At 40.8% G+C, this 19,322-nt stretch overlaps 2 protein-coding genes across 2 annotated transcripts in view; one reads left to right on the forward strand and one right to left on the reverse strand.

Annotated features, from left to right (window-relative positions):
• DHX9 (DEAH (Asp-Glu-Ala-His) box helicase 9) overlaps window positions 1–1,650 on the forward strand; it is a gene marked incomplete at its 5' end in the record, with an annotated part of 27,776 nt that extends 26,126 nt beyond the window's left edge. Inside the window, one exon of the mRNA XM_010086163.1 lies at window positions 1,599–1,650. Coding sequence (XP_010084465.1) covers window positions 1,599–1,650 — 52 coding nt within the window. The remainder of the gene's footprint in view (window positions 1–1,598) is intronic.
• Window positions 1,651–2,025: 375 nt separating this feature from the next.
• SHCBP1L (SHC SH2-domain binding protein 1-like) lies at window positions 2,026–11,330 on the reverse strand. The gene is given in 12 exon segments (XM_010086164.1): window positions 2,026–2,040; window positions 2,271–2,432; window positions 3,037–3,240; window positions 5,647–5,751; window positions 7,271–7,326; window positions 7,788–7,831; window positions 7,833–7,927; window positions 7,965–8,014; window positions 8,017–8,050; window positions 8,266–8,315; window positions 9,795–9,944; window positions 11,177–11,330. Coding segments are annotated over 12 exon segments (1,119 nt in total).
• Between the last annotated feature and the right edge of the window lie 7,992 nt (window positions 11,331–19,322).

Consider the following 19,322-nt stretch of genomic DNA (forward strand, 5'->3'; position numbering starts at 1 on the left):
AGAGGCGGCTGTGGGGATCCGGGGAGGGGCAGGTGGTAGTTAGGGAAGATCAGTGAAGTCTTTTCACTTCGACAAAAGCACGTTTCTTTCCTGAATCCCTTTCTTGCTGTTACCAGTCCATTTGCCATTTCAGTTCCTTAGTACAAGTACAGCTCTGTAATATATCATGCCCTTAGGGAATAAACTGCAAGTTATATGATTTTCTTCTTAATAAAGAATTTGTTTTTAAAGACTTACATGCTGTATGTTTAATTTTGGATTTGGATTTAGATTTTGAAGCCGTCTGTTGTTAGTTTTGGTTGTAGGAGGTATAAGGCATTCTGAAGAAACCCTTTCAGTGTCCAAAACCATTCTCTGCCAAACAAATTTCAAATGACAGAACTTGGACTCAGTGGGGATTTTTCTTTGTTGTCTAATAAACTGTGCAAACAGGCCTTGCTGCACTGGTGTTCTGTCTATGCCAGGCACTCAGTTCCTTTGCAGCCAGCCGCTGGCACGCTGCATGCTGTTGCATGCTTGGTGGCACAGCAGCTGATGAGCTCCTTTGCTGCTCCAGATAGTGCGGGAACATGGAATACCTTTTTCAAGACTGATGTGATGCTGCTTAGCTCTGCAGAACCTGAAGCACTCTCAGAAGCGGGAACTGTGCCCTTCAGACGAGGCAAAGGTCATTTACATTACTACTCTAAAACAGTCACGCTTCATTCTTCCAAATAAATGTGAAAGAGGGCGATTCTTTAATTAGAATTCATTGAAATTGTAGCCTGTGGATTCCAGACCCTCAAAGCTCAGCTGGCTGCCTGGTATGGACACAGGGGGATAAAAAGCCCTCCAGCGAGGTGTGGCTTCCTCCGCACCTCTCAGGCTAGCACCTGGGAAGTGACCTGGAGCAGGGGCAGATGACACAGGTACAGATTACTCTCAAGGGTTTCCTACTGTCAGCCTGTGTTGTGCAGGAGCACCTGTGTGAACGAGATGAGGGAAGCACTCCAGTTTACAATACATGTGTGTGTATGCATGGTTTGGGTGGTTTTTTGGCCAAAGCTCCCTTGCCTCTCTTGCAGCATGGCCACAAACCCTGCTGTGCTGGCCCGGGGCAGCAGCAGGCAGGCCCTGCCTCTCGCACACGCTTTGCTCTGCGGGGCCTCAGCAGCACGGGGAGGTGTGTCCGGGCACAGCTCGGTTTGAAACCTGTGACATTGCCACACCTGGCAAGATCAACCTCCCCGCTAACTTATAATTGGGAGATGTTGGTGTTTGAGTGAAGCTTAAAACAAGTCCAACATTTTTTTGTGTTTCTAACGAGGAGTTCTTAAAAACTAGGTAAGGTTTCTTGAATCAAGACTGTTAAAAGCCAAATGCCACTCAAAGCTTAGATATCCGGCTATGAGTTAGAGAGCTATCCTTAATATCATCAAGTGTATCAGTATTCATCTCCAAATTTCAATCTGGAATTAATTTGGAGTGTGTCTCTTCTTCTGCATCATCTGATGCAGTAAACTCCATGATCCTTTCTGCTGATGTAGACTTTTCTGTAGATTGAAGAATGGTCACTCTATGCTATAGTTACTGAAAATGTGATTATTTTTCCTCTCCAGGAACAACCTGTTAGGGAAGCAGAAGGGATGGACACTGAAAGATGTGCTGTAGTGTTAGCCACCTTCCCTTTCCACAGCTGTATTGATTGCATCCAGACAAAACTTGCTTTCCTTGGCTTGCACCTCAAACATTGTATTACATCAGTTGTGTTCCTAACACAAAACTGGAAACATGAAGCAGATGTCCAATGGTTTTAAAAAGAACTATACTTGGTAATCTTAGTATCACACCTACAGATCTTAAATATGATCTAATAGCTGTTAAAGCTTTCTCATTTCCTCTCTAGCTGTTTCTGGTCTTCAAAAGCAGTCAGCATTTAAACAGGAGGGATGTGTGCAGGGTGAGCACAGAGCAGAGCTTAAGGGCCCTACGGCAACAAGCTGTTCAGCTGTCAGCTACATAATTACCAGGAGCTCTTCCTCGCTTCTAATGCGGTACGTTCTGGGAGGCAGAATAGGATACCAGGGGTTACCAGGAGTATGTGCAGTGTTCTATGATAGTAGGTAAAAATGGTTTTTCTGGGGGAACTTTCATGTTAAGTCCTACTAGCTAAAGAAATTCCCTTTTCAGAGTAAAGTTGATGTTTCTCAAGTCAATTTACAAAAGTGATTCTAACTTGTAACTGTAAAGCTATTCTCTACTGTTATTGGAAAAAGACTGTAAAATGTTACCTGAACATTAATGTCACCCTGGCTGTGACGTGAGGTCTCCGTGGTTCTGGTACTACTGCCATGATGAATTTTGTTACTCTCTAAGATGGCTATGCTTCTTGGGTACCGCTCAACACCAGTGTCCTTTTCATTAACAAAAAGATTAAATCTAATTTCATATTGCTTGTAAGAATTGTTAAAAAGATGAATTGGCACTTAAAGAGTCCAGCCAGGTGTAACGACATAGGAAATTCTGTAGGTCACACGCCCATGTCGGAGGTTGCTGCTGGGATGGAGCTTGCAAGGACACCCAGTGCTGAGGACTGCTCGGGTCACAGGTTGTGGAGGCAGGTGACGTGGACTATTTAGCATCTAGAAATGACAGCTTAGTTGGTTTTATCTGTGTGCCTGGTGCTTTACGTGTTAAGGAGTGTCAAGCATGAAAATACTGCTTAACAGTATTGAGTCTGGTTTTTAATATCTAATCCATCAGGACCAGTTAAGTGGGAAAGCAATAATCCTCGCCTACTCTCCTCTTGCCAGAAATTAATAGCACAGTCTAAACAAGGATTGACATGCTAATGAGGAGCTTAAACAGCCTGGGTACGGAAAACTGAAAATTAACCTGAAATGACATGTACATTTTCACAGTAAAAACTGAGCTTGCAATGAGTTTACTGAGTCAGTAAATTGATCTGTGCTTTGTTTCAAAAAGCCAGCTTGTCAGAGCGCGTATATCTCTTGTACAACAAATTTAATTATTTGAAATTCAAGAAGGATGAATTACCTGAGCGCCAGTAGTCTCACTGTGATGGTCAGAGAAGCCCCTGTAAACGCAGACACCAGATTCGGCAGCTACGACACCGTTGACTGTTCTCTGCTGTGCTGACCTAAGGTGCGTGAGGTTTGTATCTTGGGGTTTTGATACCACAAAGCTCTCATGAGGGGGTTCGGATACAATCACGGGTTCTTCTGGTTTTCTGGCTCCAAACTGAAAAGGCGAAGCATAAAAACTAATATTGACAATAGTGTCAAAACCATAATGTGAAGGATAATGCTTGTCAGTTGGTTACTTGCTTGTTTTAAAACCTCTCACATAAATATTAAAAATGCTACCAACAAGTTCCAGAGTTGCCATTAAACCAACTTTTAATTTCTTCAGGTGCACCCCCTGCTTGCCTGCCTGATTGCATGCACGATGCTGCATTAAACAAAGCACGAACGCCGTTCATGCAAACTGAGCGCTCAGTCTCAAAAGTCTGGTAAGCAGAACACAAAACACAAGAGAGATGAGAAATACAGCGCGGTCACTTTTGTCTTTGAGGTGTTATTCAGTGGCCTGTCACTTGTCAGAATCAGAGAGGAAATCTGAGAGTCTGCCTTTATTAGAGTAAATACACAGAAGATTCATCTTCTCTGCACAGTAGTACACCAGCAGCACTTTGTGTAACCTGCTCCAGGGGAAGAACTGAAAAATGTCTCAAGCTGTAGGGAGATTTCCACCAATGGAGAAAAATTCAACGGAACTACTCTATGATCTCTACTTGGAGAAAGTTTAAAGGAAAATGAAGTGGTCAGTCATGGCATCAACGTTAATGGCATCCCACTGATCTCAAGACCGCCATTTCACAGCGGACTAGTCCTTCTTCTAGAAAAAAGTATTTTCCCTTAAGCAGTTTCTTTATAGGAAGATTCTTTCTATGGAGTTCTTTAGAAACATTTGTTCTTGGTCTGTAGAGCATGTGTTACAAGTGTGCCCATAGTGAATTTGTTCCTGAGAAAACTGACTAAATTAGCGTTGTAGTTAGCTAATTGGTCTCTTTTCCTGCCTCCAAGTCAAATTGGGGTGAGGAATGGCAGCCAGAGGAAAGCTGATGTCACAGATACAACTTTATCAGGGTGAGTGGCTTAGCATGTGAGATAGTGATGCCCTACCTGTCTCTGAAATAAAGAGATGCAATAAGAGTTTAAAAACAGAAAAAAAAAAATATTAAGAGATGAACTCTTCTAATCAAAAGCTCACTCTGAGCTTTGACAGGAGAAAGATGTGAAAATTGCTGCCTAAAAGCACTTTTTCAGCTCAAACATCATCTGTCAAGAGGGTGTAGCTTTGCTGTGTGCAGCAGAAGGGCTTGCTTCACTGGCACCCACGAGCTCTGAGATCCACTGACATTTTCTGTTGCCTCATTCTGAATCTCCCTGCTTGCCTGCTCCCTAGCATCCTAGTGCTTTTCTCCTGACACTCTCAAGAGCATTTGGTATTTCCTTGTTCTCAGCAGTTAACAGAAAGCAGCGGTAAAACATCCTTAAAATAAGCAGACACTGAATATAAAATCCTCACCAGTTGGTTTGCACGAGGCACTGGTATTTCAAAGCCAGACCCGTGCAGGTTGAGTCTAGAAGGATAAGGAAGTCATTTAAATAAGTAATTTAAAGAACATGCTGCCTTAGTGTTGGTGAGGCATGTGTGTTTTCAGTGTGCTTGTGTCCGGGCAGAAAAGGGGGGCTGAAAGGCTGAGGCACAAGAAAGAGCTTTGGTTTATCTGTACTACTGCTGGGAGCTTTGCTTTACTGGTTAGCACGAGCCTTCATGTCGCAGAAGGGCTGTAGCAGCGTGTATTTCAGTGACCGTTCTCCCCTGGAGAAAGTGTGCATTAAAACAGCACACCAGAACTGCCAGGCGGCTCAAGGGGCATGTCTGCATTGTTTTCAAAATACTAAAAAGCATAAAAATTAATGAAGTAAAAGATAAACTTGGAGCCTGATGCTGTATTTTGCAAGATGTGAGACTGGTTGACGGTGCAGGCATCAACCTGAACAATGAAATGTGTGCAAGGGAGTGCAGACATTTAGATAATCAGCACTTGCAGGCTTTAAATCTGCAAGGTGTGGGTTACTGGAGCATGGCTAGAAAGTTTGCTGATGCTAATTTCTTATTAAACCTGTCACTTTATGGGAGTGCTAAATACAATGCCGATGTGATGTTCTTATTAAAAAACCCCAAATCACACCTTTCAAGAGACACCGGGAGGAAGACCAACTTTAGAGGTGTTCTTACTGCTTAACTTCATGCTGCTTTAAAATATGTATATTTTATAAATACGTATGTTTTATGAAACTGATTTTTCACTGAATTCCTGCTATACGGTGTTACAGTTGCACAGTATTTTTTCCCTAGCTAGTAGCTTAGAGATTATACTCAGCTGTTTGTTTTCACACTGAAAGTTTTTAATCCCATTAAAAGCTCTGGTAAACATACTTTTCCCTACCATTTGCTGAGAACTGTTAACCAGAACTATTTTTGAGCTCTGTTTCGTAAAGACAGGGGTAAATCATAAGAGAACGCAATACTAAGGTCCAATAATAATGTCTTGAGTTAACAGGGTAAGTTTACAACCTCATACTGTCCTGGGAAAATAACGGCGTAGTCTCTGTTGTACCAGCTTTCTAAAGCCACGTTCAAATTATCGTGTTGCTGAAATGGAGTGTCCAAATCTTTCACCTGTACAGGAGAGAGTGAGCACCACTTCCTACATTTGAGCAAACTAAAAAAAAAAAAGCAAAAGTATAGTTCCATATTTCAGAACAATCTTCTGCCCTGCTCTGTTTCCTGCAGTCAGTCAGCAGAGCTTTTTAGATACTGGGACTGTATTTTGGAATTCTGAGTTTTCCTCCCACGCTGCCGTCTGCAAAGAGACATTCATCAAGGCTATACTGGAAAATAAATGAAGAATTGCCTTTTTTTCCTAGCTCCTAGGTTTGTGCACATCTAAGCTCCTGACCTGCAGCCAGCATCTGGTGTGTAATCCCCCACTGTTCCTCTTACCTTCTGCTAAAGGAATTAGTTGCTCAATGTAGCCAACGCTTTCTCTGAGGGGGAGAGGGAGTAAGAGTTGTCTCAACTGCATCAGCGCTCTTTCCAATGAAAGAAATTGCAAGAAAAAGAAAATTCTTAGCTGTGGGGAGCAAAAAGAATAATAAAATGTTTGGTCATGTATCTCTGTGCCAACTGCCACTATTACCGTAATGATGGCCCAAAATTCTCACCTGTGGATGGAGAACAAGAAGTTGAAGGTCCCGTCCTGCCTAGGTAAAAAGATACGTAGTAGCTGGTACCTACAAGTTTAGGAAGGCTTCCAAGGGAGAAGAAAAAGTGTCTGGGGATTTTTTGGATGATATAACTTATTGTAAAGCATCTTAGAAGATAATTCCTCTTTCAACTGAATTTTGTGCTGCTCTACAGATAATTCCGGAGCGATAACCACTTCAGCTGGTTCTTCCTTTTGTGCTCAGCTGCTCAGACCACCTACTTGCCACATCCAAATCCTCAAAATAAACTTTAGCTTCGTGAAATGTCAAGGCTCTGGGCTTTGACTCATGTTTGAGAACAACTGAGGAAGTCTAAACACAGCATTTAGCACAACTGCCTTTACAGCGTTTGTTTGACAAACTAATACAGCTAGGGCCAAAACTGCCTTGATGAAGTTTAAGTATCGTATAACCTAGACCACCACTTCGTGGTGGATTTATTGTAGCTTTAATTAGTTTTAATTCTATGCTTGCGTCCATAGGAACTCTGCTTCATTCCATACACTGATAAGTGACATTCCTGAAGATGTTTTCTATGTCTGTTTTCTACTTGTCCTCCACTTTTCATCCCTTCGCTCTGCAGGCCTGATTGATTCTGGGGTTTGGTGGCAAGAAAGAATTAGAAGATTCAGGATCATTCAAACTCTGCATGGTGGGAACTGGAGAAGCATGGCCTGCCGGATGGTCTCAGAGCAGAAAACTTCTGTGAGAAACTCCCAGTGATGTCATATTTTCCAAGGCACCATTATAAACTTTATTTTTTCTTTTAATCTTTGAGTGACTCAGAAATCTGGCGCTGTGCAAAGTAAGAGCTTTGCTGGGATGATATGAGCATCTGTAGTGGGTGGAAGGGTAGACCTGGACATTAGGAGTTCTCATCCAACTGAAGATGAATTTAAGGAACTGAGCTGGAAGAAAGAATCCATAAATACCAGGTGCTGATCAGAGCTCAAAACTCTCAGGACAGCCAAGACCATGGATATAAAAGCTAGGATTAGAACACAGTACGTTATCTAATACAAGGACACGTTATGGTGAAAAGCAAAAAAATCATTATAATACTGTGACAGATAGCAAATAGAACATTTTGCCCAATGTATTTCTGTCCCACTCCCCTTCTTAAAATATAAAATATTTCTAGTCGTGAGTATTTCTGGTATGTAATCACTCAAGTCATAATTAAGGAATTTATATGCTCATTTACATGAGAAAAGAGAATTTTTTTTTTCTCCCTGATACTGCCAGCTTTCCCATGTAATTCCAGACAGCGGATTTAATCCAGTTTCACATTAATGGTACATTCTTTATATTCTCTGTGCAATGTGCAAGGCATCTGCATGTTAGCCTGTGGATATACAGGCAACGAAAGCTGTAATTTCAAAGTACTTATTTTCTTTTTTATTTTTTTTCTCCTAAATTTTCAAGTAGCTCATGGCCCAGAAGGCTTACTGGAGACATAGGTGTCCCATTTCTTCAACAGTTCACATAGCACAGTACGTTTTCCAGCATTCATCAGCTTCTCCAGCTGTCAGTTCTTCTTTAATGCTACTTTGATAATGAATCAATTCCAAATGCAAGATTTTATGCTTCTCCAGATGCTTTAAAAATGGTGACCCACTGCAGCACAAACAGTTCCTCAACCAGAGCTGACTATTTCTCACAACTTTCATCATCTCATCCCTCCAAATGAAGTCAATGAAGAATGCAGATATCTTCATATTACAATATGTAAGTGGATACAGCAGCAATAAAGAGCAGGAAAAAGTTGTCTTTTTAAAAAAACGCTGACATGTAAAAGCTTGCAACTAGTTTTCCCAGTACAGAAAGACTGCAAGAAAAATAATTAGATGAAAGAAAATTCTGGCATAACTATAATTTACTGTGGGAAGGGGAAGACTCGGAAGCTCTCCAGGACAATCAAACTTACCCGTTTTTCTGCAGAATATAATCGGTAGCATACAAAATAAACAAAAGTTTCTTAACGACAAGAATTTGAGATTAGTAGCATTATTGGATGCTTCAAGCCATCTCCTGAACACATGGCTGCAGAGAGATAAGGCTGAAGGAAATGAGAACATGCAAACACATTGCAAATACTGCGGGGGCAGAAGGAAGGGGCTACTAAACTCATCATGCAAGAACTAATCACAACAATGGAAACAGCTTGGTTCTGTTTTTAGGAGAAGCCAAATTAGAAGATTTCAAGTACATCCCTGACTGTGAAACAACATTAGACTTTTAGATATTTATAATCTCTTGGAATGCCCCCACACTTATAAACAAACAAAGCAGCAAAATACCAGACCTGGCACATTTATGCATGAAAGGGAGAATGTGTATTTTAAGACAAAGGTTTTCCAGTGCTATAGGTCTTGAGACTCATCTCATCTGAACCACCAGTCTCAGAGAAGATAGAACAAACCCAAAGTAATTAAGTTTTGTGAATTCTCTAGTTTGTGACCTGAATCTTGAAGAGCCAGGAGAGAGCTTTGAACTGCTTGCTCACACGCATACCACACACACATCCAAACTACTTGGATCAGTTGGGACAACAGATGAGCAGTAGCATTGGTGTTTACTGCGTGACCTTTTACAGCTGCCATAAAATGGTTCATCCTCCTCCCTTAGGGCTCATGCAGACATTTGGGTTGGCAAGCAGAGCTGGCAGGCTGCTCGCGGCACTAGCCAGAGACTCGGCGATGCTTCTGGAAGAGTTTGGCTTCGCTTTGGGTGAGGCAGCAGTCTGCCACAAAAGAAGAGGAGAGGAGTTAAAACAGTATCACAACTTTGTCTGTAGAGGCCAGTTGTCCTGGTGCACCCAGGTAGCTGAGATGCACTTGTATTAGCACAAGAGAAGCTGGGCGGCTCTGCTACGCTGGTAAGGAAGAAGAGGAGCAAGAGTGATGAAGTAACAGATGGGTTAAGCCACACTGACAAAAAAGAACAGACTGAAAATAGGCAGCAGTGGGACAGCATCTACATCCTGCACCAACCCTTCCCACAGTGGAGAGAAAAGGCGCCTGTCAAAGAGCTCACTAAGGGACTTGCAGCTTTTTCAGCCCAGGAGAGCACTGGAGAGGCCGTCAGCCTTGGGAACACCTCTGATGCAGCAGTTTTCACAGAACTTTGCTTCCAAAGAGCTTTTCTTATTTTTCATAGGAGTGCCTGTGTTCACGTGATTGCAGCAGTAATGGGTCACAAAGCATCTACAGGAGAACGTGGATATTATGTGGAAGTTCAAGGTGCAACACACATTGATCTTGTTTGTACGTAAATGAGGATAAATCATGCAGAAAGATGTTCTGCATATACTAATGACTGCTGAAAAAAGGATCACCATCAGTATCAGGCAGTGGGAGAACCAGAGCTAGGCTCTATCTTTAAAATCAGTTTGTTCCCAAAACTCATAGCAAACTCACAACCTCCAATGCCTGGGCACTTCAAGTCCAGAGTCACCCTGCCCCTCTCCAAACTGGTCTTCCAGAAACACTACACAAAGCTCCAGTTTCTCCAGAATATTATCAGCCAGTTCTCTTGGTACATTTTCAGAATGAGAAGAAAATGGTTCAGCAAAAGATACGAGGCTTTGAGCTAACACAATGAACACTGAAGTGGTTTGCAAGTAACTTAATTTAGACAAAAGGCTACATCTGTCAGTACCTCCTTACACTGGTATCATCATAGGCACAAAGAACGAGAGAGAGAGAGACATAGCTGTATGATCCTGTGATTCAACTCACAATGCTCCTTAAATAAATGGTCCATAATATTAAACTAAAAATCAGTATCTGTGAGAACAGCACCTTAACTTCCTCTAATTCTTTCCAGGCAGAATATCTTTGAGTCTATGTGCAATATACTTTAAAAATAATGGCTACATCAGGTAGCTATAGTAACCAACATCTACAAGTGAGCAACAAAAGCGTACTTAAGCTGTCCCAAATGCTGGCTTCTGAATTTACATTTTAAAGGATGGTTCCTTTCTCATTGTCTGTGACTCATGTATTCAAAGTTGTCTAAACAGTGCAAGTAGCTCACTTTGCTTTCCCACACTGTATATCTTATTTTGAGTTGCGTCCAGCTTTGATGGAGCCTTCGTTTCCAGACTGAAACTTTCCAGGTTGTGGCTCTGTAAATGTGACCTTCAAACTCTGCGTGGAGACTCTCCAAAACAGACCAAAGGAGGAGGAATTACTCTAAACTGAAATACAGACTCAGGCCTGGTTTGGTTTGTTCCAAGTAAATGATGTTTGTCAGAAAAGCTGGTTTAGTAAAACAAGAGCTGCACAGCTGACTGTGTAGAAAGCTATCTCTGAGGAGGACTTAAAAATCACCATAAATAAATAAGTGGACAAAAAAAATTTAAGCACATAGTGGCTGCAAAAACACGTGTGTATAAAAACATTTATTTCTGTATATGCTAATGGAAAGTTTGCTTCTAAAATGTGCCCAATTCTCACATCCAGAATTTTTACAGTGTTAAAAATTTGGAGAGAGTTCAAAGTGATCCCAAAGTATCCAAGGCCAAAAATAGGTCTAACAAAAATACTTGAGAAGGCTGGGAACTTAATTGTGAGCTGAAAGTGTTTACATAACAGAAGTCTTAAAAGAGAACATTAGTTGTCTCTCTAAGAAAAAAAAAAATCTCTAATCACAACACACTGTGCCTAGGTGATGCTCATTTTATCCCACAGAAAGGTAACTCTCTTCACTGAGAAAGACCTTTGGTTAAATTCTGTTATATTAAATATACTGTGTAGGTCATGAGCCTACTGATTTTAACATGAGTTTTCATGGATCATCAGGATACATGTCATTGTGGTTAGCATCATGGATACATAAGATAGCCAGAGAAGTTACCTCAACAAGTATTCCAACAGAAGGTGTAATTAAATCTTCTGAATTGGTGATGGAACGCTCTGGTTTAGTCTTGCAGATCCCAAGCCAGTAGTTTTCTTTCATCTTCAGTTTTTCCAAAAGGTATTTGCCCATGGCATCGCTGGCACCCTCTTCCAGAGAATATCTGCTGCTGCTGTGCTGGTGCATGAACCAGGTGGTATCGCACTATTTCAGGACAGGTACAAAGGTGTGTTCTGCCTCTTGATGCTCCAGGAGTGCACATATTTTAACGAGGGTGCTTGTTCTGTACCAGCCTTGGTAATCCTTCTTCAAACCAGCCATTTACCGGAGATTTCCAATTCCACAAGCTCCAAGAAATGTGGAAACTGCAGGAAGTTATGGTGTACAGCTACAGAAACCGTAACATGCTTGGAAGAGTCTTGATGGCACTACTCAGTGCCATAATTTGAAAGAGCGTTACGGTTCAGGCTGGGCCAACAACCAAATAGACAATTGGCTGCCTGTCCTTGTTGTGAAGACCGGAAATCTTCCTGTCCAGTTCCAAACAGCACTAGGGTAGTAAGCATGGCACTGTCTTCGACACAGCCTATCTACCAGCTCATCCTTTTTTCTTTTTCTAAATTGGTATATTCTATATAACACATACTGGATTTTCATGACTCAAGACATTCAGCTGAACATTATTAGCTGTTATCAGTACATTTCATCACGTTTTTTCTTTCTATTGCAAGTCTGTTGAAATTGTTTTTTAATGTCTCAGGTTAAACCTGTACATGTCTTTTCTACCAAAGAACACTGAATTTGTCTGTTGTTGATTACACAAGTTTATAGAGAACTAGCACTGACAAGTCCCTAAATGCCCCAAATACATAGCAAAAAAAAAAAAAAAAAAAAAAAAATTAATGGCATGTTGATGACCTAACAATGAGCATGAAATGTTTTTTTTCCACTGCCTTTCCAGCCATGCAGGACAGCAGGAGGTATCCTTAATGAGAGCAAGTACCTCTTGCTTGCTGCCACCAGGTCTGCTCCTCACCCTTTCACGTTTTAGCTTCCCTGAAGCAGGAATTCAAAAGAAGCCTGCAAAATGATCTCACATCATTTGTAGTAGGATGAACAATTGCTTCATTGAGCTAACTCCTGTTTATCCTCTGGAACTTGAATAAATTGGCAACCCCAACCGCGGGATGTGAGGAGAATAACACACTGGGAGAACATCTGCCATCCCAACTGTGACCTGGAAGGAAACTTGACTGTGAGTACTTGGGTTCAGTATGAGAAAAATGCTAACTGTCTGTTGTACACTTCAGGGGACTAATGAAGTTATGTGTCATCTGTTTGTGCAGTGCTGTTCATTCTTTTTTCTCTGCTTAGAAAGCCAGATGTTGCTAAACAGGGACCTGGCCCTGTGGCTTCCAGTGACTGAATAGTTGTTATTGCCTCTTGTCCTGAAAGATGGAATTTGTTAAAACTGTGGGCACGTGTACTTGTCCACGGTTGAGCTGGAGATAAGCTGAGTGTGAGTAAAAGCTTTCAAGTTTGATTTCTTCTACAGGTTAACAAACCGGGAAAGTCTCCTGCAGCTTGGCTCCTTTGAGGCTTACAGGCTCAGATCCAGGGAGGGCAAAGAATGGCTGGAAGGCAGAAACACAAAGTGGAGGGAAAAAATAAAATTACTTTAAATATTTTCCCAAATTAGGGTGAGCTGAAAAGAACTCCTAGTGATTATCTGGAAGCTTACCATGCTTTTGGGTACTGTATGGGGAATTACGTTTATAAATGTATAAACGAGTTGGAAGGGAGTACTCCAAGAGATACCCAGGTGGCAGAACTCATTAAATACAATTCACACATTATGCAGCTAACATCTTTATAAGAAGAAACACAGGTAAAAAAAAAGAAGCTGACTATGTCTGTGGGTTTGTAGAGCCCTCAAACAAGGATATAAAATTCATAAATGTAGTATCCAGTGGTGACTGATAAATTTAGTAACATTCTATAAGGCAGCCTTCCTGACCAATGTACACATCTAGGGACACTTCTGAGTTTTAAATACAGGAAAATGCAGGAGTGAACAACCATGTATAAAATTTCAGATACTATTTTAGAGCTTTTGGAGCTGCACCGAAGCGTTGATGAAAATGGTATGCTAGGTATGTATTACTATAGAAAGAGGTTTATGTTCTGGAGCCTTTTTGTTTTCTTAACCTTTGAAGTTAAACAGTTCGGGTGGCAAAAACGCAGTTGCCACAAGCCAGTGGCTGAGGGGGAGGTGGGAAATGTGTTTTGAGAATGATTCAAGCCAAAAAGCGGACCAACAAAAACTACATTCTAGGTTAAAAAAACACCCGGCAGTCACAATGAGGTGCTATTTTAAACAGCATTCCGTGATTTAAAATCCTCTAAGAATAACTTTTGAGAAGCATGCTCTGGTACCTAAGTCTTTGATGTAATTTCAATGCTAATTGAAATACAAAAGCCTTCCACTGACAGGTGTCTGAATCTTTGTGAGAAAACAGGAGCAGGAGGGATTGACATGACCATCCTGTAAAGATGTAGCCTATCATCCGGGCTCTCCCCTGGTGCTTACTGTAAGTTAACCCCATCACAAACAATTACTGTTCATTGTTTAATAGATCAGCATGCTAAATCTTTACTTTAACTCCTTCATATGATTTGAAAAATACCTGCGTGTAGCTGGAGGTAAATTTACATATCAAAAATGAATTGTCAGGTAAATGTTGCAGTTGAAGTGAATAAGTGTTTTTAATGTAATTAAATTATCTGATGTATTAATTTTCTTGAGCTCCAAAGTGGAAGCAATTAAATACAGTTGAAGAGTGTACAGATTTCCTATTCTTTAGAGATCTGACAAATAAAAGAACAGGATACAGGTCCTAGAATTTCCCAACCCTTCACAATCACTTCATTTGTCTGAACACTTGGCTTTGTGTTTCTGATATTTCCATGAACTGAGTGTCAGGGATGAAAACGTGGGTAGTACGTTGAGGCTCCCAGGAAGCAAAATGCAGCTTACAGCTATGAAGCTTTTTCTTGCCTACTGAGTTCTTATTTTAATACATTTCCAAATCTCCTCCTTAGGTAGCTTGCTACTGGTACTTCAAAAGCAAAAAAAAGGAGACATTTAGCAGGAAACATTTATGTGGCATTTTAGACATTTTCCCATTGTTTATGGTATCCACTGATGAGTTTAAAAAATGTCATTTCCTTTCCTAACAATCTTAATTTTTCTCTTTGCTTTTGGTAATCCATAAGTAGCAGAGTGAGTGTTTCCATAGCATTTTGCATGCTTCAAAGTAGGAGGATAAATTATTTTATTATTCACAAAAAACTATGGGCACAGAAGGAAACAGGCATTCAGTTGCTCCCAATGAATGATGTTCCAACACTTTGCCTTATGGATGAGGATTAATTCCTAGTACCTGCAAAATGAGGGTCTCTTCCAGTCCTTTGATACCTATGAATGACAGAACTACCAAAGAACAGTCTTGCACATTTATATTCTTCCCAGTTCATCTTACGATTGCAAGATTGTAAGACTTAACACTTCCAAGTAACGGTGACTTTCCCTCTTGGTGACTTGGTAGGGTAGGCACAGCCCTGGCGACAACCTCTAGCCTCCCCCGAATTCCCACAAGTCCCAGCCTTACAGGTCTTTGGAGAATCTTTTGTTGATTCAAAGAAAAGGGAAGGAAGGGTGGGATATCATAGTGCTGCCCTTTCTCCCAGCTCTTTGCAGCAGGAGCTGCAGGTGCTCTTTGGAAGCTGACTAAACCCATAGCTACCTGCTATTTATTTATTTACTACCAACAGAAGGCTTAGCAATTGAACAAGAGAGAGGAGTCATAAACCCTGGCAGTCTAGAGTCAGAGACAGAAAAGAAGAAAGATGAAGTAAAATTAAGTTAGTACCATGTTATCCCACTGAGATGGACCATCTTCTGGCTACCTACTAGCCAAATGGAGGTAAAGACATCCTGGAAAAGTTCAGCCTCAATAGACGTGTCAGACCACAGAGGATGACAACTTTGATTTGATTTGCCCAAGAGCACTTGGCAGGCATAGCAATGTGTTAATGGATAGGTATTAGGGTAGGTGCTTTTATGGTCAGGAAGGAATGAGGAATGTTTAAGTGCTCTGCCAAGGAACAGGAAAGAAGTCAGCATTACAGTTGTGATGCTGGTAGGAATGCCAAATCACTAGACCATGCCCTGTTTTCTGAAAAAAACAAAACAAAAAAAAACAAACAAACAAAAAAAACCCAAAAAAACCCCCTTCCTTATTTTACCGTAAACAAAGCTGGTAGCATTGTCAAACATGTTGCGTTTTCAACCTTGACTTTGCCGCTGTTTGTAATTTTGCAAAACTGACTCTTATTTTCCCACTGAAACTGGATGCAGTATTTGTCTTATGATCATTTGTTGAATTTTTATGTTCATTTGCAGCTGAGAGTGGTTTGGATCAAACAAAACCGTTAGGTAACAATACAGTGTGCATCTTCTATCAAAGCCACTGTATGCATTTCACTGTGACACTGTTTTTTCTGAACAGTAGATCAAGGGATTGATGTTTGATAGGGTAATGGTCTTGATGTCAAAAAACAAGTTTTAGTGTTCTTGCAAACATCTACCTAAAGATGGCTGTGTTACAGATCTCTGAAAATTGTAGTTCATGTGCGCTTCTTAGCTTTGCACAGACTTTGTAGAGCTTAATAGCTATATCTTCAGGAGATTCTGTTCATTCCAAGTTTTGTTTTGGTTTTTTGTTTTTTTGTTTTTTCTTTTTTTTTTTTTTTGCTACACGGGCTGAACAGATTTTCCCTGAATTGCTTCTTTTGTCTATTTAGTCGTTGGTGGCAGGGGGCCTTTGAGTACAGAGAATGTCTCCTCTGACCTCTCAACTGGTCATCATCTGACCATCAACAGACACGCAGGTGATGCAGGGGAGAATGTAGTAAGCCTGGGGGGTGCCAAGACTAGAGATGGGGCGCGCTGACAGACGGCCCAGCACAGGTGTGGGCATGTATCCCGAAGGCAACTCTGTAGGTCAGACTCCTTGTAGCTCCTCACCATTCACTGTATGCTCCAAGTCATGTTATGGGAAAAATGTCCCTCAACTCAGTTCCATGTGGGAGCAGAGGAGCTTTAGAGGGAGGAACAAGCAGTTGGGGGAGATCAGTGAATCGCCAGATCCCAAAATTATCTGCTAGTGTTGCCATTCTTCAGCTGGACATCCTGGTGTACCAACAAATCAAACTGCAGCTTGCTAGTCAGGACAAACTATTTACAGCTCTCAATGGCCACCTTGTATGAGGAAAGGAAGAGTTTTACAAATGATAAAACAGCAACACGATTTACTATTAATAAAATAACGATCATGGCAAGATTGATTGTCAGACTGTGCTATAAAAAGCAGATTGTGACCATAAACAATAATTAAGAATTACCTGGGAAGAAAATTTCAGCCCTCTTGGTACAGGGCAAAAGAAATTATCCAACTTTCTGTTGAAAACAATCTTGGGAATTCTACTGGAAGTTCAGGAAGGATATTTGTTAAACAACTTCATTGTGGTCACACAGGTCAACACCCTTCATGGTGAGATACCCATGGCCACCCCCAACACACGCACTACTCTCTGGGATAGCATTTTATCAGGCTTGGAACATAGTTCTACTGGGAATGTTTTAGTTAGTGTAAACAGCCCCCACTCATGCATGTGAAGGATTTGCATAGCTATGCCAGTTGGTGAAGAACAGGACTCAGACATTATCCAAATGGATCTGGGTAAACAAGCCCTACTCTTTAGAGAGAACTTCATCAGGGTGTCGAAAACCTAAATGTTGCTGGAATTTTTTGGTGGCAGAGCATCCATCAGTGCACCCTGTAGTGCAGGGGTGAAGGTGGCACTGAGCCCGAGACTATTTTTGGTGAATTCAGTGGTGAATTACTGTAGATGTAATACCATACGGAAATAAATTCAGTCAATTCCTCTGGCACACTTTAATCCATGCAGTGCACTGTGGGGGTACTGATTGAGAAGGGGGGTGCTAGAAGGGAAGGAGTGCTGAGGAATGTCTCACCTCCAAGAATCCCACTGGATGTTTCAAGGCTGAATGCAGCCATCCATTCTTGTTCCTTTCCCAATGCCGTCACCAGTGGGCTTTACAAAGGCAGCTGTTCATGGTGGTATTGGACAGGTGAGTGGAGGTCTTGGAGAGGGGAAGGAAGTATAGTCAGGGCTGGCTCGGGTCCTTCTGATGTTACTGCCATGGTCTAACGTAGGCTGCAAGATGTGGTTGATCAACTTCAGCACAACCTACACTGCAGAATAAAAAGAGGGAGTAAAGATAAAAGATAAAATTTTTATCTGCGAGGAATCAAAGATTATGAATTCACTTCATATACACCACCAGACAGCCATTAACCAAAACGGGTTTTGGTTAAAAGGATGGGCTGTGTTTGAATCCACAAAAGGAAGATGAAAAGCTGCACAGTCCTTTCATGTTTTATTTCGATTTATCCTCATCCTCTGATGAGAATACATCCCAGACTCACTTCAGAAAAGAGATAAAATAATCAGCTTATGTCTTTAATTTCTCCTGGGTTTGCAGAAACTTGTAAGAAGCAGATTACCTCTCATGAACAGGTTCAGAGATATGTTTTTATTCACCTACCGGTAGTTGCCTCACAGGATTATTTAGGATAATCTGCAGAAGAGCATGTAAGTAAGTCAAACTTAAATAAACCATTTTATGAAACAACTTCTGTTTTCATGGCTAGTAGCTCTCTTTTTCAGTTTTCTTTATAAGATTACAGTACTTTTCTGCTCCATAAAATCCTGATGGGTATGCATATGTAGTAACTGGTACAGTTCTCTGATTTATTCTGTACTTTTACTGGGAGTGACAGTGGACAAAGATTGCGCTGAAACCTCAGACATCTGCCAAACTAATTCACATTCTCTGCAGACCTATCCTTGATTGCAGAAGCTTGTCTCTAAACAGGACAGCTTTAAACCATACTTTAATTTTAATACAGAACTGCACTTCATATGCATTTGTAACACTAGTTCTAAACTGCGTTTGTTGCTCTGCATGTGGTAAGAAATTGTTCCTTAACCTCATTCTAGAGGTTCCGTCACTAGAAAGATGTGACAGATCAGATGATTAAATTTGCAGTCATTTATATGTGGCAGCGAAATCACAAAGATTATCCCAGGCTGATGGTGAGCACAGGACTTTTCTGTCCTTCATTTTTCAGTGTAAAATGACATGTATGTTCTGGTAATGAAATGTTTGGGGTTACAGCAGTTTTCATTTGGGGATCCTCAAGCTGTTTCTTTACATTTATTAACAAATGTCAGTTGCTTTTTTTTTTTTGTGGGGGTTCCTTTTATCAACTTCTTTTAATAATCGAGACCCACAGAGCCACCAAGCTCCGCTATCACAGTCTGAAACTTTTGAGCAGTTTGCCTTAGCGTATGCACTCAGATTTTCCCCTTGAAGAAATGCTGATGTTAAATTAGTGTAGGAAGACTGAAAATTAAAGTGCTTGCTGCCCCATGGTGCTTACTAAAAACCTCATAAGCCCCAAACAGGTCAAATACTTTAGTGTACAAGTCTGTTAGCACTTGGTTTGAGCTGCTGTAGGAGAACAGAGAATAACTGTACTCTTAATTTGTTATTTAAAATTGCTTGTGGGTGCACACCACATTGTTGCATTTTTTTTAATCAAAAGGAAAGAAAATACTGCTTTTTTTTCTTCTTTTTTTTCTTTTTTTAAATTTTTTTTTATTTTTTAAAGAGGTCTGTTTGAAGAGTGAGACTGCCAGCCTTGGGAGTTCTGGCCTTCCAAGAGCTGACAGAATTTCCTGTAAGAGTTGCTTTTATAAAGGCTGTTTCCTCTTAGGTTTTTATGTTGCTTTTCTTTTTGCATTTCTTCTCTTTGTTCTTACTCTCTCGCCGCTTGTTCTCATTCATTTAACCTGATCTGCATACTTAAAAAAGAATTGAAGTAATAACATGTCGATTTTTACAGCTAACTTTATATATCTCTAAGTTCTTCCCTGATCACCTCTATATTAAATAGAAAGCATTTTTTCTTG

This window comes from Pterocles gutturalis, unplaced genomic scaffold, assembly GCF_000699245.1.
Source record: "Pterocles gutturalis isolate BGI_N339 unplaced genomic scaffold, ASM69924v1 scaffold50920, whole genome shotgun sequence".
NCBI classification, from domain to species: domain Eukaryota; kingdom Metazoa; phylum Chordata; class Aves; order Pterocliformes; family Pteroclidae; genus Pterocles; species Pterocles gutturalis.